Source organism: Gymnoscopelus microlampas (assembly GCF_963454915.1).
Source record: "Gymnoscopelus microlampas genome assembly, chromosome: 23".
Classification (NCBI taxonomy): Eukaryota; Metazoa; Chordata; class Actinopteri; order Myctophiformes; family Myctophidae; genus Gymnoscopelus; species Gymnoscopelus microlampas.
In genome coordinates this window covers 31,243,761-31,269,524 of record NC_139960.1, presented here as the reverse complement: position 1 = coordinate 31,269,524, position 25,764 = coordinate 31,243,761, and the positions used below count along the sequence as shown (strand labels likewise).

Sequence of the window (25,764 nt, the reverse complement as noted above, 5' to 3'; positions counted from 1 at the left end):
ATTTGCCTAACAAGCTGCTGTGCTGTATCCATGCTTTGTTGTTGTTGTGAATGCCATTTTATAAGTCTTGCAGCACTGTATATATCGCATTAAGCCCCATTTATAGTTTATAATATGACAGTGTTAGCGGCCGAAAATAGCAGATCTACAAGCTCGGATGTGATGCGTTTAGGGGTTATTTTCTGAACGTGAAAACTCTTTATTCTCTCTCTTTCTTGTCTCTGTCTCTCTCTCTTTGTTGTTTCATGTAATTATGAAACAAAAAGGCTGGTAAACAAGGCACTCTCTCGTCCCTCTCCCCTCTCTCCTCTCTCACTCTCTCCCCCCATACTGTAGTTCCCATCAATAGCTGAGCGACATGGGAAAACTTGACAGTGAAATCTAATTAGGTGCAGTTCTGTCCATTGTTTATTTATGTCCTGTTTGTTTTCAGGAATGACCACAGCTTCTCAGATTATCCGCTCCACCAGACAATAGATTTCATTTATTTATACAAGAGAGAGAGAGAAATAGAGATAGGGAGTCCATTCTATTCACACACAAGGATACGAATGACACAGAAAGAAAGAAAGAAAGAAAGAAAGAAAGAAAGAAAGACTCTCTGACGTTGAGCCTATAGTTCACAGTAGCAGCTATGTAGCTACAGAGTAACTGTCTACAAGCCATTTTCAATGGAAGCCAATAACATAAAGATACAAACTAGCTTTTGAAGCTTGCGGCAACATAACGTTGAGCTGTTTTCAGCAGAGTTTTCAGGGCCCCAATGATGCAGTGAAGTGTCAGTCAATCATATGCTTTTGTTTCATCATTTCGACTCTTCTCTCTCCACAAAAAAAAAATCTCGATGTCAGACAGTTCCCTGTTCTTTTTAAACCCAAGCCTTGAGCATTTGTAAAAGCATGTACTTTTGAATACTTGACAGAGCAATGTTCACTTGCAGTGGTGGAGTAATACTGTATTTGACCAGGAGCATCTATACGTGTGTGTGTGTGTGTGTGTGTGTGTGTGTGTGTGTGTGTGTGTGTGTGTGTGTGTGTGTGTGTGTGTGTGTGTGTGTGTGTGTGTGTGTATGTCAGCATGTTAAGTTAACGATGGCTTCAAGTCACAGTGACGTGTTCTTTCATTCCCACAGAGGGAAATCATTTCACACCTCCACAGGATTAAATCAGACACTCACGTATGCTCCAAAACGTCACACACACCGCGTGACTGAGCTCAAATAAACATTTACACCATGACACACACACACACGCACGCAAACGCGCACACACATGCACGCATACTTGTAATGGATTGTCCCTTCCTGTCGTGGTACTGTTCAGAAGTCAGTGTTTGTTGTGTGTTCAATTCATAATCTTTGTTTAAACCCACTGACAGTCTGACCCCATCCATCTCTCTGTGTCTCCGCTTATTCAAACAATGAATTCTTGCTAAGTGAACCATACACACACACACACACACACACACACACACACACACACACACACACTGTATAATCGTCTGTGTTCATTTAACTCTGAGAGTGTACAAATGGAACCGAGTTACATTTTACAGTGCACTGTAGGGCAAACAGAGAACATGATAATAAATGTCCTTCTAAAACACCAGGCCTCAACCCAAAGCCTTAGGTTGGTAAGATCAGAATCTGAGAAAAATAGAAAGACAAATTCAAAGACATTAAGATCAAAGGAGCTTGGGCTGACAAGAGGTTCAGGAAAGGGCTATAGGCCTGTGGTGAAGGCTCAATTTCTGCTTCCTTTATTTGCAATGGTTTTGAACTTTTGCTCTTCGATTCATTTTCTAAACAATAATTCTTGGTGTTAATGTTACTCTTGAGAGTGTTGCTAATGTACAGTAAGAGCTAATGTAATCAAATAAAGTGTTGTAAGGCATACTGTTACTGTTACCTGTGTTGTCTCACCTCTCTGTGATTAATAGTTTTCTCCACCTGTGTCCTGTTAGTGTCCTTGCCTATCCCTGTGTTGATTGTCAGTTGTGTTCACCTGTGTCTGTCCCTGTGTCTATTTAGGGTGCATTTCGCCTTTCCAACATGTCGCCTTTCCGACGTTAACGAACCCTATACCTAACCCTAACCGCACGCGGAAGCCACTAGTCGGAGTGGCGAGATGTCGGAATGGAAGGAGCACCCCGTCTATTTAAACCTCCCTGTATAGTGCATGGAAGCCTGATGTAATTTACATGTCCTACCTACCGTACATCGCTTTTTTTGTCTTTCAAATATGAGTGACTGACTATCATAAACGATACAGAGCCACCTCCCTGACAATATCGCCGAAACGGTTTGTTTATTTTTGGACCACAATTCTTATATGAGACGATTCTAAGATGACACGATGTTATTCTCCATAGAGAAATTACTTCCGCGACCCAGGGGATGAACGAGTGACGTCAGGACTTCTGTACTCTATGCAGTGCTGACTTGCTAGTTTATAGTTGGCGTCCTTGTGTTCCTGCCCTTGCACAGTACGTTGTGCTTTATTGCAAGCTAGTACAGTGAGTTTCTGTCAACAAACCATCATTGAACTTGATCTGCCTGCCTGCTTGTGTGGTTCTGCACTTGGCACTCTTGTCTCATATCGTGATGCGAATGCATTTCCTTGAAAGTCGTCATCTAGCCTTGTCAAGGTGCATCAGTGTTACCAAGGTCTTGGTTACCCAGGTGCTAGGGGACAAATCGATCAATAATTGAAAGTGTACTGCAGGCATGGCGTCGGTCGACTTAACAAATCGATGTGGAGCTGGATTGTATAAGCACTAGAGAAGAGCTGCAGTGTAACTGTAAGTGGAGAGAACTAGAAACGTGAAAAAAAAAAGTCTATTTCACACTTCAAACGTTTGGCACAGTCCACTAGGAGAGAGAGACACACACAGTCTAAAATCTTCAGTGTTAATTCAACTTTGTGTTCAGTGTTAATTCAACTGCATCTTAAACTCAAGAGTTTAAGATGTACATCCATTTATTTTAATGATTAACACATGGGTCTCCAACAGCTCTCAGCTTGGCTGGTTTGGTGTAGATAAGAGGAGGAAAAGAGCAGACCAAGAACAGAGCCAAAGGTCAAGTTTACAAGAGGGTTTAAGTTGTTAAATGTCTGATAATGCACAATGCAAAACAAATAGAATACGCACATCACTTGGTTGAGGTGCTGGGTTGGAAAGTAACATTAAGAAAAATAATAAACCCGCACACTCATCTGCTCCAATGTAAATTTATTGACAACGTTTCGAGCCAAGGCCCTTCATCGGGTCAAAAAAATCTGATTACCCTGTGGTGTTGTTCCACCCACTGATTGATACCGTGACCTGTGGGTGTCTATTTAAGTGGGTGAGGTACACACTTCTCGATACATTTACATTGGAGCAGATGTGTGGGTTTTCTTAATGATAATGCACATTAACATGAATCCTACATGTTAATAGAAAAGATGGTGTATAAACAAACAAAAAAACTTTAATTTACACAAGTCTATGAAGCTCTCTATGAAAACGCTTAATCTACAACACAACGTTTTGTAGAGGGGGTCCCTGCTTCATCTCTTTCTCAGCTAAGGGGTCCTTGGCCTGAAAAACTTTGAAGACCCATGGATTAAAAGGTTTCTTACGCGGGAGACCCATGTTCCAATCCCTGTTCAGACATAAAAGTTAAAGCCTTAAAATTAGCGCTGAGGATTTCACTGTGTGTAAAGCAGTTCAGTGCTAAGCTTTAAGTGTATAGTACAAATGTTATTACACGCTAAAGACTTTGTCACGGCTCACTGGCAAGCAGATGGCGTAGCAACACTAATGGTACATTTATATCTGCTGCCTGCTGTTTGTCTGTCTGCTTGCCATTTTTATTGAGCAACTGGTCTATACATTGGCCTGTCTGTCTGTCCGTCGTCCCTCCATCCGTCTGTCTGTGATTTGTTCTGTTCTTTCTGACCTATGTCAGTGGTTCTCAAAGTGTGCAGGGGAAAAATGTGAATGTGAAAAAAAATGTGAATTAACCACACATAATAGTGAGAATACAAGCTCATGATGTGTCCATGTTTTAAAAATACTTAAGTATTTTGTAAAGCATATACTTTTGAATACTTAAGTATTTTAAAACCCAATTACAAATTTGACTGAGCAACGTTTTCACTTGTAATATCTGACCAGGAGTATATCTATTCATTTCTTTGACTCAAGCACTGGGGTTGAGTACTTTGTCCACCACTGAGATACTAGATGGATGTGCTTTCCATAGGTTCCTACTACCCTGTGGTGCAAAGAGTTGTCATGTAAGCCAACACCCAGCAGGTCAGAGGTGAAAAAGTTGCACTCAGATCAGTTCAACTCCAGAGACGAACTCTACAAGTTCACCAATTAATGGTCTTTCCTCTGGCTGACGTTTTGGCCTGGGGGGACTTAAGAACATTGGAGAGTTCATTTATTTTCTTTGATGTGAGAGCAGCTTTTGATCTTTGGCTGCTGGATTCCATTTAATTACTTACTTGTTGGCCTGAAAATGAACAAAAGCCAGTGATCAGTTTGGAAGAGTTTTATTTGGGATAGGATGGGAAAAACAGCTCCTTTTCCTTGATGGCTCTTGTCAGTGTCTGTGGATAGGATATTGTTGCTGTCAGGTGGCAACCTTGTATGTCCAAAACTGTTAAATGTTTTATTATTATTATACATATTTTTTTAAATAGTGAAAATAGAAGATCAGCCATGCGACACGTTGTGAGCTTGTAGATCTGCTATTTTCACTACTTGCGACACTTGTATGATGAAGTAGGGCATTAATTTATGAAAGAATATAAAAAGTTGAAACATGGAGATACAAGGTTTTGGCCCGACAGTGATGAAATCCTGTTTCCCCTCCAATGTAAAACTTTATTTTTGTATCTTTTTAAGTAAAAGGTCACGGTTGTTAAAAGCCATGACATTCTGTTTATATCTAGGTTTATTGTTATTTACTGGTAGCAAACCAAAAAGAGCCACAAGGGGGCATACAGTAATTATGTTAGTTAAGACATGATTTCAAAGATATTTGTCCAGTACAACTTAATTCTAGAACAGAACTAAAACAAGTGAGAAAGCATCGCAGGAGAATATTTAACACAATGGATCAACATTCTGGCAAAAGAAACTCTGGTCCAGTAAATCAGATGAAATCATTTGAATTAAATCACATCTTGCACAATTTGAGGAGAGAATAATACAAAAAAATGATTCCTTTCTCCATCTGAAAACCGTTACTTTTCAGGAAATGGAACAAAAACTTTCAGAAATTGTGAAAATAACCGTTCTACAAGCATTATCACTACTTTTGCTTGACCCTCTTGTACAACAAAGTATACATGACGAAAAAACACAAACATTTGCTGTTTTATGTTCTCCCAATTTGTCTTTAAATGTTTAGTTTTTTGTTCTCCCCACATGAAACCATTGAAATATGGAGATAAAAGGTTTCTGCCCGACAGCGACTATATCCAAAATCAACAGGGGTGCCACTGGCAGTGAAGGAAATGTAGTAAAGGTCTTCTATTTTCAAAGCTGCACAGCTGCATATACCGAAATGTTATTTCCAGGCAGATTAAACCTTTGAACTAGTTGATCAAAAGAAAAAGAAAAAATCTATTGTTATCTTCAAGTCTGGGTGAAATTTGTTTTTGTACAGGCTCCCAACGCTTTGAGGTTTCAGAAATGAAAACTTTGTTTCAATGAAAAATGAAACAAAGTTAGAGTAGATAACAAGGCACAATGCCAGATATGCATAAGGTGCATGGTCGGAAATAAATTAGGCAGAATATCACAGTCTCTTGTGCAAGTACAGGCAGAAAAATAAAGGTGCCAACTACATTCAGCAGCAGTCAGATATGGTCATGAATAGGTCTCCCTCCTATCCACCTCTTGCTGTTATTCTCTCAGTTCTGATACATCCAGGGTTTGATTTGATCGGGGGAGATCCATTTGATACCCCCAAATGCAAAGGCATGGATTAGAGAGTCATGTGTTGTGAGCTTGAACAGTAAATCTGCTATTTTCACTGTGTTGGTACGAAGAAGTGCATAGGGCTTAAGTGGTTAAGAAAATCCCCCCCCTGTTGTTTTCTTTACAAATGCATCTTCTCTTCCAACCCCCCCTTCCCCCTCTCTCTCTCTCTCTCTCTCTCTCTCTCTCTCTATTTGACGCCCCCTCCCCTCTTCCTCTCTGTCGATCTTCATTCTCCTCCAGTCTGGCCATCTCTCCTTTATCCTGCTGCCAAGTCTATCTGTGTTGCCAGTGAAATCCAATTACCCGCTCTGGACTGTCTGGAGACGCGCGGCCCTCCCACTAATTAGCCCAATTGATTTAAAGCGCAGAAGCATTAGGGTCTATTCCCATCAGCACAGTCTGTCTGTCTGTCTGTCTGTCTGTCAGACAGATAGACAGACAGTCAGACTGCCTCTTCCTCTGTGTTTCTCTGTCTGTCTGTCTGTCCCTCTCTATTGGAAGATTGCAAACTTTCTCCAAATCATGCATCCTACCGTAACTTCTGTCTTATCTTGCTACTTTCTTTCCCCACCTCTCTCTCTCTCTCTCTCTCTCTCTCTCTCTCTCTCTCTCTCTCTCTCTCTCTCTCTCTCTCTCTCTCTCTCTCTCTCTCCTCTCTCTCTCTCTCTTCTCTCTCTCTCTCTCTCTCTCTCTCTCTAGTAGTTAGCGAGGGGCCGGATGTCAACTGTGGCAAAGTTCCCAGTCCGATCCCGTGCTCCGCCAGAGTTAGGGTCGAAGTGTCCTTGAGCAAGACGCTGAACCCCTAATTGCTTTCCTCCGCCATCGGTGTGTGAATGGGTGAATGTAATGCACAATCTATGTAAAGCGCTTTGGATAAAAGCACTATAGTGCTTGCCAACGTGTCGTCACCACATACTGGTAGGGGTCAATGTTAAGTCAACCTGTTTATCCCCGACCAAGATGTCCGCGCTACCAAATGACACTTGTTGACGCCCCCTTCAGGATTTTTTTTACGCACTATATAAATGCACCGTTTACCATTTCAAAGTGTCTAATAACCGTTTACATGAGCCAGCCTTTTTTTGGGACTAAATTACTTTCTGTAGGGCCTACTGTAACTTCACTATTTCCTGCTCGCTTTCACCCCTTCTCTCTCTCTGTGTCACACACACACTAACACACACACACACACACACACACACACACACACACACAGGACTCACCTTCATCGATACAGCAGCAAGGAGAAAAGCTGCAGTTGGGTTGTTATTGGGTTTTGTTAACTCTGATTGCTTCAGCCAGCTCCGAACATTGTTTTTCAGTAGAATTAATTTATTGATTAGCCTGGTAGTTAATTAGCTATTAATTAGTCCCATTCTGGGTGTGGCTGTTCGGAGCTTGTGCCTGTTTGGAACTGGCTGATTGCTTTGGCCCCCAGAGGTGTTGCTTGGCTTGCAGCGCTCTGGAGAACGGCGGTACAATATTTACCTCAGAGATGTAGTGGAGGAGTTTTCACTGTTTGTTTCGATTGCCCAATGCATCCCCGTCTACCAAAACAAAACTGTCAAAACTCAAAACACCCAAATACAGCGAGAGGGGAGCAGCGAGAGGGGAGAGGTGTGTTTCTGCAGGTAAACACCACCGCACTACTGCTGGTATAGCGGGAAATGATGGGTAAAACATGTATGTATTATTTTGTTACGTAAACACCGGCAAAGTTACTTACTATGCCTTTAAAGACCCCCAATATCATGTTTTTTGTTTGTTTGGTTTATGTATTTTTAAAGCTTAACCAAACCCTGTTAGTTTCTTGTACTCGCATATCTCCAGGACATTAAAGTAAAACTCTGGTCTGCCGACTAAGGGTCGTTCAGCGGGGATCGCACCGTGATCATTATTGTTTTGTCCTCCAGTGCCTAGCAACCCAGCTCTTGCCGCCCGCGCGCGTGTGCATAAGCGAGCACGAGAGCGAGAATTTCAAGGGACCACGCCCGCTCGCCTCACCCGCCCTCAACTTCTCCGCGCGTCCCAAAATAATCACCCGCCTCTCATTGAAAATGAATTACATATGAGCGTCGGCCGCTCCCCGTCTGGAATGACCATAACTCTCACTGAAAACAGGTCTGACTCATGGCACGCAACCCAGACGAGGAGTGACATCACACTGAATGCCAATCAAAGCCTCACTAAATGCAGCATTAGCCAATGAGGAAGTATCCTTGTCCAGAAGGTGCTGCCATTCCCGTCTCCTACTCCGGGTCAGTATCTTATAGCTTCATTTGGTTGCTCAGCTGCCAGAGTTGAACCCTCAAACACATATGAAGGCGTTGTGTGTTTCTAATTCAAATCTGCTGCTGAGCCAACCAAATGAAATGAAGCTATGACAAACTGACCTGGAACAGCAATTGGGAAAGCCACCTTCTGGAAAAGGGAACTACAATAATGCGCCGAGCCTACTCTGGTGGATCAAACGGATACATAATTCTTAAGATGCCGTGTGTAAATGAGGGCAAAACAGAATAAAGAAAAAGACCCTTTATGGCCATTTTGTGGGGAGAAAAATACTAAATTCTGAGGATTTAAACCCCACCATATGGGACATGTCGAGCAAGTGTTTTTTCTCTGATCCCATCTCTCTGTCTGTGTCTGTGTCTGTGTCTCTTTCCTCTCACACAGTAACTACACGGCTCTGATAGGTGTGTGGGTGTATGGTTTCTTGGTCATGGTGCTGCTGGCTCTGGACTTCCTCTACTATTCAGCCATGAACTACGAGCTGTGCAGGGTGTACCTGAGAAGTGGGGGCTGGGAGGCCGCTGGCTCAAACAGGTACTGCACTGTAAGCCATGGGACGCTTTCCTTTTCATTCTGAAATATATCACAAAAACATACCAGAGCACTGTACTCTATATGTAACAGTGACTCTCAATGGACTGGACAGCTGGATCCAGATCTGGGAGACCGGGCAAAATAATAATAATGCTAGTTTCTGAGGCCAAAATGTTGATTATTATCATAGACAACATATCTTGCCATGTATTGGGGTCTATATGTACAAAACATGTGAGCACATCTCACAGTGATCAACTGTTTACCGGCTGCACGGCTCAGAAGAGTTTCAATAGCAGCAAAAGAACTGCCAGCACTCTGAGTTGACTGCTGGCAGTTCTTTTTCTATGTGCATGTACTCATGAGTACATGCATATACATACATACATTCAATGTGTAGGAACAGTTTAGAAACAATAGGAACAGTTTAAAAACAATATCTTGGGGTGGAATGAAACGCATGAAAGAAATGTCTCTCTCTCTCTCTCTCTCTCTCTCTCTCTCTCCTCTCTCTCTCTCTCTCTCTCTCTCTCTCTCTCTCTCTCTCTCTCTCTCTCTCTCTCTCTCTCTCTCTCTCTCTCTCTCTCTCTCTCTCTCTCTCTCTCTCTCTCTCTCTCTCTCTCTCTCCTCTCTCTCTCTCTCTCATGTCTGTGTCTGTGTCTGTGTCTGTGTCCTCTCTCTCTCTCTCTCTCTGTGTCTGTGTGTGTGTGTGTGTGTGTGTGTGTGTGTGTGTGTGTGTGTGTGTGTGTGTGTGTGTGTGTGTCTCTCTCTCTCTTTCTCTCTCTCATGTTTGTCTCTGTCTCTATCACTTTCTCTCTGTGCCTGTCTCTTTGTCTTTCTCTTCCTCTTTTCTCTGTCCATCCTCTGCCTCTCCCCACAGGCACGGAGCCAGTGGAGGCAGCACCACGCCGCTGCGAGCCCCGGTGCGGCACGGGTCCCGCTCTCCTCCCTGGGGGGCCTGGCTGGCTCGGGCCCCCTCGGACCCCACCAGCACCTCCAGCAACCCCCCGCCAGCAGCTAGTCAAACAGCAGCAGCAACGACTCAGTCTGAGGGAGACAGTCTACAGCACAGCCCCCCGTCACAGCACACACAGCAAGCCTGCACAGCATGGTGAGTGGGACTCAATCAGTGGTGGAAAAGTACTCAAAAGTAAAAGTATCAATACTGCAATATAGAAGTGAGAGAGGAGTAAAAGTCTGGAATTCAAAATGTATCTGAGTAAAAGTACAAAAGTATTGCCATCAAAATGTACTTAAAGTGCCAAAAGTAAAAGTACTCATGCAGAATGTCCCATTTCAAGTTTTCAAAATGTATGAAAATCTTCTTGAAAATAGCAGATCTACAAGCTTACAATGCGTCGCGATGCGATCAATCTTTGATCCTACTCTCAGCTATACGGTCACAAAATGAGGGTCATGACCGAAAGAACAAGACTATGCACACAAGTGGCCAACATGAGTTTTCTCAGGAGGGTGGCTGGCATCTCCCTTAGGTATAGGGTGAGAAGTTTCAGTCACTCAGGAGAGACTCGGAGTAGAGGCCACTGCTCTGTTATGTGGAAAGGAGCCAGTCAGCCAGATAAGGTGGTCCTGGCCTGGTCCTCTTGGGGCACAATCAGCTGGGAGGAGGCCAGAGGGGCAGACCAATGACCAGATGGGGGGATTATTGGACACACAGAGCTGATCACGGTCCAATCCTACGCTCTGCAGACCGTGACATGACTCTCTCTCTCTGTCTCTGTCTCTCTCTCTTCCACACACACACACACACACAGATGTACTGTAGAGAGAGAGACAGAGAGAGAGACAGAGAGAGAGAGAGAGAGAGAGAGAGAGAGAGAGAGAGAGAGAGAGCGAGCGCAGTGAATTCAGTGTGTATTATAAGCAGGCTTTGATGCCATCACAGTTGAAGCCAGGAGTCTGCTGAGGTGAATATTGATTGTGTTCCTATTCAGGAATGCCCTGTGCGTGCACGTGCATGCGATTCTTAAAAGGCTGAATGTCAGAAACATTCTCTCACACACACACACACACACACACACACACACACACACACACACACACACACACACACACACACACACACACACACACACACACACACACACACACACACAGCCTCTCTCTTTTCTCAGTAATCGTTCTTTGTGGTATTGAAGTTCATGTTCTTGTTTGAACCAATTGCTTGTCAGTCTCTCAGCATGAAGCAGCATCAACTATGTCAGTGTCGATCAGTCCATCTGCTCTTCCAGTGGGGTCCCTCACACTCACACACACTACTGTCTGTACTCGTCTCTGTCGGGTGGAAACCTCATGTCCAAAACTGTCATTTTTCAGGATTCAAATTCTAAAATAGCAAAAATAGCATATCGACAAGCTCTTTTGTGACACTGTAGGATCGAGTAGGGGGTTCATTTACAGAAAAAAACACAAAGTTATTATATGGAGATAAAAAGTTTCTGCCAGAGAGCAACGATATACCAGTGGGAATAAACAGGAGGAGGGTGATATACTGAAGAACTGATGTGTCACTGTGGTTGCATGTGCACTCCTAATATAGCTGTGGATGAGAATGATGCTATACAGGAAAACAGCCTTCGTTAATCCCAAAATGTGTCTTCCACACATTAAGCCCTATAGCATATTTGACGAAAATAGCCAATCTGCAAATGTTTCATTGTGGCACGTTGTGGGCTTGTAGATTGGCTATTTTGAACATAAAAAGAAAACTGAAAATGTTTTGTTGTTTTGAATAATATATAAAAAGAAAAATTGTAATTTTAAGAATTCTTAAAACTAGACCATACCCGGTCGACGCATCCGTGGGGGGATATGCGCACATGATCTGGCAACCCGGGAGGCAGTTCGTCCCATAGCTGGGCAGCCCCGTAACCATGGCGACAGTGTTTGAAACAAAAACGCTAATAAGAAGCTGAGATTTGATGAAATTGAAAAACGGGCTTCACAGTTAAGTTCAGATGGTAATGGTCAATGGCTGTGTGCAAAATCAGAGCAATTAGTCCAGCCACTGAGGAGAACCGGGTAGCTTCACCTACTCACTCACTCACTCACTCACCACTACAGACAGAGGTTACTAGAATTATAGTAGGATATCTCGGTATACTGACATGCCAAAAATATTGACACAAGGTTGAAAGTGGTAACTGTTCCTGTCCTCTGACTGACACTGTGAAAAATTACAGATTTATCTGTCTTTTATGACAGTTTATAACGCTGAGGAAGGCGAAACGTGTCCGTAGTTTGCCCGTGCCTTATCTGACTATAACTACCTGAAGGACATTTCCATGGCATTCTTTTGCTAATATTGAACTCCCTTTTTTTATTTTTTTATTTGTTTATTTAGACAGGACAGAGCATATTAATGAACTTCACATGAACGTAAATACACCGGATTTAGCAAAGATGCTAATTTTCATCCGCAGTCCTCACACAAAACCTAAAATCAGAAAAACAGACAAACGGTGGAATACATTTACATAACATTACATAGCCTAAAAATAAACCTAAAACATGATCACAAATGGTTGAAGCTTTGGTTTTCAAGCAACCATCTTTTCACATTGAATTTAAAAGATGGAAATGTAGCACAATCCCTTATACGTAGAGGAAGGCCATTCCATGCTACACAACCCCTGTACTGAGAGGACATTTTGACCAAAAGTTGCTTGCCGGTGCGTCACTTCACAATCTCCTCGAGTGGTTGCTCTGGTACTGATTCCTCTTTCAGGCTTCCTTTTAATGAATTCACTCAGGGGGGGTCGGGCACAGACCATGTAGGGTCTTGTATATGACCCCAACCTGTTTGAAGTTTTTGAAATTGTCGAAGCAAAAAAAATTGAGCCTCCTGAGTATGTTACAATGATGATAAGAGTGAGGCTTCCTGTCAAACACTTTGAGCGCACTTTTGTAGAGCTGTTCAATGGGTTTTAGAATCGTCACGCCTGTGCAAGACCAGTTTGTAAAGCAGAATTCAATGTGACAGGATCATACAGTGAAGATACGATCTGGCAGCTCCAACTGTCAGGAAGGGTCTAATTTGTTTAAAATTTTGAAGGTTGAATCTAATCGTATTTGTGACTTTCTTCACATATTTTTTAAAAGTTAGGGTTGAGTCTAATATTACTCCGAGGTACTTGAACTCTGGGACAAGTTCAAGTTCCTCCCCACCCAGAAACACATTTGAGGACTCCAACACAACTGGTCTTTTGGAGAAGGCCATGCAGACTGTCTTTTTGGCATTCAAGAGCAGACATGAATCTATAAGCCAGTCTTGAATGCTTGTCAGAGCTGAGGTTAAGATTATTGACAACTCTGCATAGCTTTTACCATGGGCAAGTACAACGGCATCATCATACATCTGGACATGTAGATTATTACTCTTCTGAGTCCTAAATAGTTGATTACTTGTGACCAGTCAAGAAGTGTTCATTTTATTTTACTTGAGTAAAAGTAGCTATACCACAGTGTAGAAATACACTGTCACAAGTAAAAGTCCTGCATTCAAAATGTTACTCAAACAATTGCAAGTAAAATAACTTTTATTTTATTATGCAGAATGTCCAATCTTTTTAAGGCTCACAATGTGTCGACGCGTTGTGAGCTTGTACAATAATTCATCACTTTTTGTAGTTGTATGTAATATATAACCATTTGTATAGTTGTATATACTGCAATAATAATGTGCGGTTGTCCCACGGCACACCTGGACTTCAGAAAAAAAGAAAGGGTCTGTGTGCTCGGAAGTTCAAAAAAGTGTAGCGAAGGTGCTCTTTGGTAGGGGACTGAAAACGTGCAACAAAGGGGAAAGATTTATTGATGTGGCTATTTCATAAAGGAATTTGTTTAAAAAACTGGGATAACCAAACACCTGGACTTGTTTCACGGCACACACTTGTCTTTAGGAACCATTGCTCTAGTCTACATGTTCTGGGGAATTGAACAAACATGCATCTCCTGCCATGAACATAGTGGCCTGGCAGTGCGATGACAAATAAGTCTGACCTACAAAGTAGAAAGGAAATACCTTATGTGGCAAAAATGTGATTTCCCTGAGCTGAGAAGGAACAGCTGAACTAGGTCATAGATGAGCTATTTAGGATCACACCATAACATCCTCATAATAATAATAATAATAATAATAATAATAATAATAATAATAATAATAATAATAATAATAATAATATCATTATTATAAATTACATTGAGAGGTAAGGTAAGGTAGTACTGTAGGTTCTAACTTAAACATGAGCAGAAGGATGTAATGTTACTGTGGCTGCCGGTATCAGACAGACACATGTTATTGTATATATACATTTACTGTAACACCATCTATGAGGTCCATGTCAAGGATGCATGATTCTCGATACTCATAATCTGCTCATAACATATAACTGGTCATAATACATTTTATAATGACTTATGACAGATTATAATAGATTATAAGTATGCTTATAATGCATGGACACCCACAGACATGGGCTTAAGTGTTATCAAATGTACTCTAATCTATTCAGTGGTGGAAAGTAATGTAAAAGTACATTTACTCAAGTACTGTACTTAAGTACAATTTAGGTATTTTTACTTTACAGGAGTATTTCCAGTTTTAGGTACTTTTACTTCTACTCCACTACATCTCAGAGGCAAATATTGTACTTTTACTCCACTACAATTATTTGAAAACTTGAGTTACTTTGCAGATATAAATTATTATATTATAAAACATACATTAACAACTTTAGCCTTATTTAATACATTGGCTAATTGAAAATAGCCGATCTACAAGCTCACAACGCCTCGCATACAAATTTGACTGAGCACCTTTCTCTTGTAATGGAGTAATATTACTTTGACTCAAATACTGGGGTTGAGTACTGTGTCCACCACTGCAGGTGGTCTTGTGGGAGGCAGATTACTGTCCGTATCGTAGGTGGTCCCTGCTGACTTAATTTGGATAACACACAGCGAAGGTTCATTCCTATTCATGGTGACCTTTTTAAGGACCCCGCGCGATATTACTTAAACACTTTCCAGAACGAGCAAAGCTCATAAAACTTTATATCCAACAAGGAATGGGGTTTAAGTGGGCCACATAAATCCACATCCAGGAACCTGCCAAAGTCTTTGGCAAATGTATCATTCCTTTCTCCTTTCTACTCAGCCTCCTCAGAGAGGCATACAGACCCTCACACTGAGGTACCATCTGGATCCCCATCAGAAAACCTTCAACTGGGACAGTAGACAACTAATTGGACCGGGTCTCGGCTAGTTAAATTATGGACGGGGCCCCGGAGGAACTGGGCCAGATGTCACTTGTTCAATTATACAGAAATATTGATAATTAGTGTTTGTGCCAATACGCCTAACGGTGAGAAATGACCGGCGTGTTCCGGGGGAGGTCCCCGCGGTGGCCTCAGTGTGTCCCCTCTGTCCCGTTACGCTGCCATCTGCTGGACAGTGGAACTGAAAGGTTTTGAAGCATGACTTCAGGTTAATAAAGGCGTTATCGTCTATTCTATTGAGCAGTGGTTCAAGGACCCGCCCGCTAACTCTGAGAGTGTACAAATGGAACCAAATGGACACTTACGGGTCCATTTGGTTCCATTTGTACTCTCTCAGAGTTACAGACCTTTGAGGGCCCATTTGGGAACTGTGAGGGTCCCTGGGCCCCACTTTGAGAATCTCTGATCTTGAGGATACAACATTTTGATAATACTTATGTACAGTGGTGGACTTAAGTACTCAACCCAAGTACTTAAGTCAAGTATACAGTAGATACTCCTTGTATTCAGGTACTGGAGTACATGCTTTAAAAAAATATTCAAAAGTACAAATTACAAAGAATGTTTTCTTTTTAATACCAATGCATTGCTGTATCAAGACAACACGTTATGATGTGGGACGTTGTGAGCTTGTAGATCTGATATTTTAGCTATATTTGATGTAGGGCTTAAGTGTTTCATTGATAATGTACTTTTTCCCTTCCTAGAAATGTAGTGAAGTACAATATTTGTCTTTGAAATTTAGTACAGTGAAAGTAAAATAAAAAATAATTTACTCCAGTAAAGTACAAACACTCAGTACAAACATTTGTTAAGTTATTAAGTACAGTACTCAAGTAAACATACTTTGTTACGCTCCACCGCTGCTTGCTTACTGACTGACTTGTTGACTCACTTACTTATTTACTTAGTGAGTTTCTCCATTTCATCTTGACAGAAACACCTTGCTTGATTGCACAGCGCCAAGACGAGTTGAGGGAAGGTGACAAGGATTTACGGAGAGTAGAGGAAAGGAGACATCGATGGACCATTAGGACTCGTGTCGTGCCTGGGACTGGGATGAAAGAGACTCTGGAACCACTCTGGGTCATTTCTAGAACCCTCTTTCCTTTCTGCCTTATCAGGTCTCGTGATGTAGGGGTTGGCTAACTTTAGCATATGGTACATATCTGTGTGCGTCTCTATGTATACACACAGATTAGACCAGATTAGCATTTAGACCTAAGGGTTTTGGAGTTCATGGAAGCTCTGTGACCTTTAAGAAACAATTCTGTGATGTCTGATTTATTCTGTCGCAAAATGACGTTCACACAGACAGACGTAGCGAGGAGTTAACTGCACCGGACGTCTCAGCGGGCAACACGGGTGGAGTGAAGTGCCGAGGACAGTGAACGGAACGACAAAAGCTTAGGCTACAGCCCGATTCATACTTTGTCGCACGACCGTGTCACGTGTCGAATATACAGTATCCGACCTACAAGCTTACAACGCGTCACGGATGAAACATGTAGTGAGCTTGTAGATCGGCTATTTTCGACACCCAACACTGTCGTGCGACCGAGCATAAATTAGGCTCAACAGTTGTGTGTGTGTGTATGCGCGTGTGTGTGCGTGCGTGTGTATTTCACAACTGCTTTCAACTGTGTTTCTTTCAATCTCTCACTTTCAGTTTTTTGCTTCCTTCTCTCCTCTTTCACACGCAGTCTCCAAGCTTATAAATATATCCTTGGCCTGTGCGTCTAGTTTGAACCTCTACGGAGCCAGAGATATCTGGCTTCTGTCCCCGAATCGCTGTCTTGGGTTATTTATGGCGGCCCTAATTGGCATAATGGCTCTTTTATTGACGGGGAGCTAGAAATAAACACATTAAAAATGGATCAGTGGCATTGGCAGTTGATAGTTATGGTCTGAAGGCAACATTTCCACTTGATCGATCTGCATTTGATTGCCATAGCCTGAAGGATTATGACTTGGTAGTAGAAAGAATACAAAAGAAAAAGATGGTTCCAAATTGTGCATAATTGGAGGCTAATAAGCCTTTGGGTTTGGGGGTTTATATTAATAACACATTGTGTATTAAGTAGAGGCTTTGTCATGTTTATGTGATGGAAAATTGTGAAACCAAGTTTGAAAGCATTATTCAGCCAACTCATGCCCCTTCTAAAGGAGCACTTCACCCATTTTCAACCTTATCTTCATATGATTGGTTATGACTAATGTTCATCATAATATGACACCATTTCCATCTACCGTATTTTCCGCACTATAAGGCGCACCGTCAGTGCGCCTTATAGTGCGGATGCGCCTTATAATCCGATGCGCCTTATATATGTATCAATATTGGTTTCCTTGGTTCCCGCACTATAAGGCGCACCGTCAGTGCGCCTTATAGTGCGGATGCGCCTTATAATGCGGTGCGCCTTATATATGAAAATAATACATTTATTGAAGGTGCGCCTTATACTCAGATGCGCCTTATAGTGCGGAAAATACGGTATTCACTCTGAGTCTCAGAGGTGGGCTGTGGACAGTTCAGAAACCTGCCTACCAATGGCATCATCGATGGAGATTTCAAGCTAACACAAACTGCAGCCTTTCTCTTCCTGGAAAGTTAGCGTGCTGAAATAGAAGCCATTGTTCTTGCATTAATGAGAGAAATGTTTAAATGACCAAAACTGCCAACTGATGATGTCACTTGTAGGCAGGTTTCTGGACTGTCCACAGTCCTCCTCTGAGACATAGACTGAATAGATAGAAATGGTGCCATCTTATAATGAGCATTACTGAGGACCACTTATATGAAAATAGGTGGAAAATGGGTGAAGTGGTCCTTCAATGTTCAAAACAAGTGAACCATTCATTTTAATGGTATAAACGCATACTGAATCACGCAGACAAACTTGTGCACACACCAAACACTTTGGAAACCACTGATATTTTGAAGTGTGGAAACTAAAGAGCGATAGTCTGAAATGTCGATCGGCTTCCAGTCTCCAAAAGTATGCTGCACTACGGTCATCTTTGTCTGAGCAATATGTAAGGCCGTAGCGTCCCTATTCTGAGAGGGACAACAGCGACAAAAATAACAGCAATATTTTGGTGGAGATATTTGCTGTAGAGCATGGGTCTTCAACAGGAGGGATTATTATAGTATAAATTAAGTTTAAGAATAACAGTGCTCATACTGTAGGAGACCAAGCCCTGGCTGGCTTAAGCAATATGGTGGTAACAGATTATATTGTCTACTTGAATTTACATTTTATGGATTTTTAGTTTGTGGATGTTCTTTAGCTTTGCACCTATAGAGCATGGGGAAAACATGATACAGTGCATTTAATATGTAACTATATGTAACTGTATTAACACATATTTTACACATTTAGTCATGTCAACTGTGTTCTGCAGTAAACCCATATTCAGTATATCTCTGCTGTCCGGCAGGAACCAGCTAACTCCAGAATGTTCATTTTTCAGGAAATGGAGAAAAAAAAATGGAGTTAGGAGGTTTTGTTCATCATTGATAAGAACAGCTGAATGGACCTCTAAGCTCACAATGAGGTTGGAGGTCAAAAGGGGGTGGAGCCTGGAGTCAGCAAAACTCCACCCCCCTTTGCTGGAGTTAGCTGGTTTAGCATAAAGTTTGAGGATCCAATGGAGTTAGCTGCTTTTGTCAGAAGCGCTTTTTGATACTTTTCATTGGTTCAATATTTTTTTTACTAACACACAAACGTAAAGGGTGTTCAATAGCACTGATTTATGGAAAGAAATGCAAAAGCGTAAAAATGGAGTTAGCTGGTTCCTGCCGGACAGCAACATTACATACCGTTGCTGTCGGGCAGAAACCATATAGCTCCATATTGCTATTTGTTTTTATTTTTTCGCTTTTTAACACTTTTTCTCCCCAATTTAGTCGTTATGGCAATGAATTCCCAAATTGACAGTTATTAGCCCGCGGACCCCCATTTCAAAAGATATGCCAGGGACCCCCATAAGAGAAGATTTTTACGGCTCTCTAGCAGTGATTCTCAACCACTTTAATTTCAAGGACCCCCAGTTTGACATGCATTATTAGGGCTACAGACCCCCATTTAATGGCATTTATATCACTTGGACCGCAATTTATATTGTAAAATCTATGTCAATTTAACTCTGAGTGTACAAATGGAACCATTAGGTTCCATTTGTACACTCTCAGAGTTACAGACCCACAAGGGTCCATTTGGTGCCTAATCTATCAATTAGCTGGGGACCCCCTGGAACTCCCTCAAGGACCCCTGGGGGTCCCCGGACCCCACTTTGAGAACCAATGACTTAGAGCCTCTGTCCTACTTCTCCGCCCAACACTCCCTGCTGACAGGTGCCGCCCCAGCCCATAGGAGTACGTGCGGTGACAGATATCACCCTCCCTACCCGTCTTCCCTCCCCCCAATTACGGGCCAGTTGTGCTCGACAGAGTCAGATGCTCCGTGGTGGATTCGAACCCCCAGCCTCTGCGGTGGACGGTGGTAGGCAGGTACTTTATCACTGCGCCACCCGAGCGCTCCTCATATTTCAACTTTGTATGTTTATCTCATAAATGAATGACCCTTTGTCAAACTACAGTGTTGCACAAAAGTAGCAAATATAGCAGATCTCCATGCTCACTAGACGCGTTGTGATGCCGATCTACAAGCTTGCATAGATCGGCTATTTTTGCTACTAGAGAAATGTTCTTACAGTGACAGTGAGAGTGGTGAGTGTGTGGGTTTTATAAATATTGAACCAATGAAAAGTATTAACAAGAGCTGGTGACTAAAGAATAACTACATTGGAACCATTGGAACACAGGTTATTATTTTTTTCATTTCCTGAAAAGTAGTTTTGGACGTACAAGGTTTCTACCCGACAGCGACAATATAGAAATGCTTTTCTTATTTACATTTTTTACATTTATGGTACATTTTCACTGGTTTCACTTGGTTACTTTCTGACAAAATATTTCTCTCTCTCTCTCTCTCTCTCTCTCTCTCTCTCTCTCTCTCTCTCTCTCTCTCTCTCTCTCTCTCTCTCTCTCTCTCTCTCTCTCTCTCTCTCTCTCTCTCTCTCTCTCTCTCTCTCTCTCTCTCTCTCTCTCTCTCTCTCTCTCTCTCTCTCTCTCTCTCTCTCTCTCTCTCTCTCTCTCTCTCTCTCTCTCTCTCTCTCTCTCTCTCTCTCTCTCTCTCTCTCTCTCTCTGTTTCTGCAGAACACAGGTAATATGACGATGAATGGATATTAGATCATTGATATTTGTCATTACAGTATGTGAAGTAGTCATTGTGCAATGATTTAGAAGTTTTTTTTCCCATGGGTGTAAACCCATGGAAAAAGAAATCTTGCACTAATAGTTACAAGAATAGATTTTGACGAAGTAATTTGAAATTATGAAATTATATTTTGTTTTTACAACTAGTGTACAAGTTACCTATACTGTAGCTTTTAAGTCCAGCTGAAATGGCTGTTTTCGACCATAATATTGTGACATACTAACTAGTGCAGTGTTTCTCAAAGTGGGGTCTGGGGAACCCCCACGGGCTCCTGAGGGGGTTCCAGGGGGTCCCCAGCAAAATTAGTTGATATAGCATCACAATCAGTTTACCTAAACCCTATATATATCGGCTATTTGTAAATAGTCGATCTACATGCTTGTGACCTTTTTGGGGTACTTGACATGAACAAGTTTGAGAAGCACTAAACTAGTGAAACAGGGGCTGTGTGTCTTGTGTGTCTCAGCCAATCACAGCGATGGTGGCGGGTCAATCGGTCAGTCATCCTGTCCCCTACGATGCACAAGGCAGCGCTGAATTCAATTTGTTACCGCGTTGCCTATTTCTAACCTCAAATGTTTTCAGATCTATATTTTAGGTTTTAAGTTTAAAACGAGAACAATTTTAACACACCTTCCGGCCGCCATCTTTTTTTGTTTAGATTCAACCGAGTAACAGCGCCCTCTGCTGTCTAGCATAAATGAATCAGCTCTGTGTGTAAGAGGGACATTAAGCTATGGGATTGGCAGGTGCAAGATCATTTTAATTGGTCTTGACCTGTCCATGCAAATCACACATTACATTTTTGTCTGAAAGGAAGTAATTAAGATTTTGATATAAAACAAATTCACAGAAATTAAGTTTTATCAAATTCTTTTGTCATCTGTTGTTAACTATGTCTTCATTTTTTTCCAGCTGTTTTTAAAGGACGAGATTGTTTCATGATGATTATTAAAACAGAGGATTGCTGCTGTCTGTAAATGTTCAGACTGGTGAGAAAGGAAGGCTCGTTTTCTTTATGATAATATTGTGTTTTCACAAATAGGTGTGTCATCAGGTTTAAGCGTTCCAAAGGATATTAAACTCCCTCAACCAACAAATGACTGCATGCAGTAAGGAAACTTCGCAAAATTGCAATTCCCATGTTTTTTTTGTTTTTTTTTCCTGCAGCACTGCTATGCTGTCTAGGGCAGTGGTTCTCAACCTGTGGGTCGGGACCCCCAGGGGGGTATACATGATTTTGAGGGGGTCCCCAGATGACAGCGGAGTGACAATTTAAGACTTTTACGACCTTTTTAATACCTCAAAAAAGAAAAAAGACCATAACTGCATCAAAGGAATCAACAAACTATAAAAAAATGGTCAAACACCGGCCAAATTGTCATAACTTACAAAAAGGCAAAAAATATGAAAATAGCTGATCTACAAGCTCACAACGCCTCAATTTCTGAGGAACGAGTCAAACAAAATGTAATGCCTCAACTCGACAATTCCAAGTGCTTGTCAGGGTGGGGGTTCCTCAGTTCAAATATGATTATTTTGGGGGGTCCCCAGTTCAAATATGATTATTTTGGGGGGTCCCCAGTTCAAATAGGATTATTTTGGGGGGTCCCCAGTTCAAATATGATTATTTTGGGGGGTCGCGGCCTGAAAAGGTTGAGAACAACTGGTCTAGGGCAGTGCTTCTCAAACTGTTTAATTTCAAAGACCATCAGTTTGGTATGCATTAGACCACGGACCCCCATAACTCGGAGAGTGTACAAATTACGGGTTCATTTGGTCCTATTTGGTTCCATTAAATTGCCGATCTACAAGTGCAGCTTATGAGCTTGTAGATAGGCTATTTTATGTATAAAACAGGGCTAAAGCGGTTAAGCTGATTTTGATGCTATATTAACTAATTTAGCTGGGGACCCCCTGGAATCCCCTCAAGGACCCCACTTTGAGAAGCACTGAACTAAGTGACATATTGACATTCTTGTCAAAATGTTTGACATGTTTTTTTTTTTAACTTTAGTTTATTTGAATGGGTTACACATGACTCCTCTAACCACTTAAACCCTAGTGACTGGGGTTCCCCAGAGCTCCATACTAAGCCTCCCTCCTTTTTTCCCTCTACACGATATCTCTTTGCCGAAAATAGCTGCCCTATACAAGCTGACAACGGGCCACTATTGCGTGACACGTTGTGATCTTGTGGATCGACTATGTTTGTAGTGTTCGCCTATTATGTCCAGAATTGGGACGTAAGGGTTTAAGTGGTTAAAAGCTGTACTGAAACTAACATGTCACCTTACAAGATAAGATGATATAAACATTACATTATTAAAACCAAAATACGTTTTTTTCTCTTTAAGAGACATGCTAATGACCTACTGTATATAATGCTTTATCCGTAATGGGTCACGAACCTAACCATTTTGATATAGGCTTACAGTATAAACAAATCATTGATCATAAAACATACACCTCCTTTGACATAGTTTGTGAATATGGCTCCAGAGTGTTTTTTTCTGAACTATAGCTAGAATGTATCTGGGTGTGTGTGTGAGAGTAAAGTACCCAATAGTATAATTGCACTTGTTGAGATTTGTACCGTCACCAACAGGAAGAGTTAATAAAGTTCTATCTTTTGCAGTGTGAGTCCTTGGTCTCTCAGTCTGGATATCAACATACTTTTGTACAAATGCATTTCTTCTAGAACGGGGGTCTTCAATAGGGGTCCGTGACCCTTAGGGGTTACTACAGGGGGGCCATCAAATCTTTGTGCGATAGGATTTCTTTTCTTTTTTTTATGAACCCCAGCATCCCTATTCTGAAGAGAACCTATAGCCAAAAATAGCAGATCTACAAGCTCGCTTGTAGATCGGCTATTTCTAGCAAAGAGGTTTGGTGTAGAGGGGGGAAAAAGCAGACTAAGTACAGAGTGAAAGATCAAGTTTACTAAGAATTGAAGGCTTAAGTGGTTAAATGTCTGAAAATACTCATTAACATGAATCCAACACACACTGATGATAGTACTGTCAAACATGTCTATGAAACTATCTATGAAATCTATGAAAAAGTGTCATCTGCAACACAATTTTATACAATATGTGGTGGGGGGGGGTCCCTGCTTCATCTCTTTCTCAGCTATAGGGGGTCCAATTGGCCTGAAAAACCCCTGTTCTAGGGTTTCATAATTCTCTCCATTTACCTGCCATAAAACAATGAGAGGAAAGAGGGATGACAGACGAGGATGACAGATGGAGGATGCACGGAGGGCAAGAATGATAGCTGGACCGTCCAGCTATCATCTGTCAACCTGGCGTCCTCTCTCTTTACGTCCAGCCTGGACGTAAAGAGAGAGGATGCCAGGTTGACAGAGGGATAAAGGTAAAAAAAGAGAGGTACTGTAAAGAGAGAGAATGCCAGGTTGACAGAGGGATGGAAAGATGATGACAGGTAGGATAGAGCTGGTGGTTCCCAAACTTTTTAGCTCAAGGCCCAAAAGAAAAAACACACACACACACACACACACACACACACACACACACACACACACACACACACACACACACACACACACACACACAGGGATACAGAGAGAGTCTGGTTGATTTTTTTTTTAATGTTGAAAACTTTCACCTAATGTATAAACGTTTGCCCAGGGACCCAAACTAGTGAAAATAGCAGATCTACAAGCTCACAACCTGTCACCGCGTTGTGAGCTTGTAGATATTGCTATTTACTCTACTTCTTAAAAGTTTGTTTTTATTTATGGAAATGTTTACATTTTTTCGTTTTATTAAATACTTTTGAAAAATGTTGTAATTGTTTTTAATTGATAAAAGTTCTGATTTATATTATACATATTTTGAAATAATATATATTTTTAATGAAGGAAACGGGAAAAAAGGGGACATTTACTCGCGACCCAAAGATGGGTCCCGACCCACTGTTTGACACTAAAGTGTCATCACATGATGTTTTTTGTCATTATTTGGTTTAAGGATGTTTTGAGAGTATCTGTATTTTCTTTTTCCATTTGAAAACAGCTGTTTCTATTTCTATTGTGATTTATCTGGTTGAGGAGGAACAGTCCGGTTCACCTCAGGGACTGCAGCCAAGAGCCTGAGCGTCTCTGTTTCTTCTCATAACTGAAACAATTCAGTGAAAAGAGAAGCCACGTTTTCCTGTTTTCCTGCCTCAGGTTTGTCCTGTGTTGCAGGTTATTATATAACTCCCCATTGCAGTCAGAGCTGCAGAATCACTCCCAATTTTCCACCGTAATCTAAAGACTCACCTCTTCAGACTCCACATGCCCCCCTAAGACTTCACTCTCCCTGTACATCTTCTCTCCACCTTTTCTTTCTATTGATGCTAACGACTGACTAAGATATTTATAGACTACTATGCAGACATATCTTGGTCACTTTTTCTCATGTTTTGTTTCTTAGATTAGATTTTTCTGACATATGTTAATAATGTGATTGAGGTGGCATGTTGTTTAGACATACTTGTCTGGTATTTTCAAATGTGCAGATTGCTATTAGTATTTAGATAGCATTGTTTAGACAGATTCTAGGTTCATTGTTTACCTGGTATCCTATAGTCTCAAATATAAATGGTATTAGCAGGTTAAATACAGATGCTATAGGTTCATTGTTTACCTACTTTCTTTGAGGCACTACACTCTTCTCTCTGCACTTTTCTTTTTTTAGAGTAGCCAATTATTTTTCTCCCCAATTTAGTCGTTACGCCAATTGATTCCTCCCCACACACATTTCTGTGTTGTCACTGCTGTCGTATCCTACTGACCCACCTGCCAGTGAGGAGCCCCCAACGGGAGGACGTAAAGCCTTCGTCCTACTCCTCCCGCCCAACACTCCCCGATGACAGGTGCCGCCCCAGCCCCGTAGGAATACGTACAATGACCAATATCACCCGCCCCGCCCGGCTTCCCTCCTCATAACACAAGCCAATTGTGTTTATGTACTGTAGACCACAGTGAATTCGAACCCACAACCTCCGTGGTGGTGGGCAGGGACTTCACCACTGCGCCACCCAAGCACTTTGCCTTGTTTTATTGACTTTGTGCTTACTCTAATTATTTCAACTAGACCATACCCGGTGAAGGGCGCCCTTCACCATACCCGGTGAAGGGCGCGCGTCCCCTCGTATATATATAAAAAATTGCTATATAAAAGAGCAAAATAGGCTTGCTATTTTCTGTTGCCCTGCAGCAGGCTTGAGTATATTTTTGATGGCATTTTACACCACTAACAACATTAATCAGAGAATCACACGTCTTTGTCACAACTCGTGTTTTGTCTTTTTTAACCAACACAGTACAAAGTACTGGACACACAGATGACACACAGGTCATAGATGA

At 41.7% G+C, this 25,764-nt stretch overlaps 1 protein-coding gene across 1 annotated transcript in view; it reads left to right on the top strand.

The window, feature by feature from the left end:
* The window catches only part of shisal1a (shisa like 1a), a 29,952-nt gene extending 13,247 nt beyond the window's left edge, over window positions 1–16,705 (top strand). The window contains exons 3-5 of the mRNA XM_084049863.1: window positions 8,659–8,808; window positions 9,689–9,919; window positions 16,045–16,705. Of these exons, the coding sequence (XP_083905989.1) occupies window positions 8,659–8,808; window positions 9,689–9,919; window position 16,045 (382 nt within the window). The 3' untranslated portion in view covers window positions 16,046–16,705. The remainder of the gene's footprint in view (window positions 1–8,658; window positions 8,809–9,688; window positions 9,920–16,044) is intronic.
* The last annotated feature ends 9,059 nt before the right edge of the window (window positions 16,706–25,764 follow it).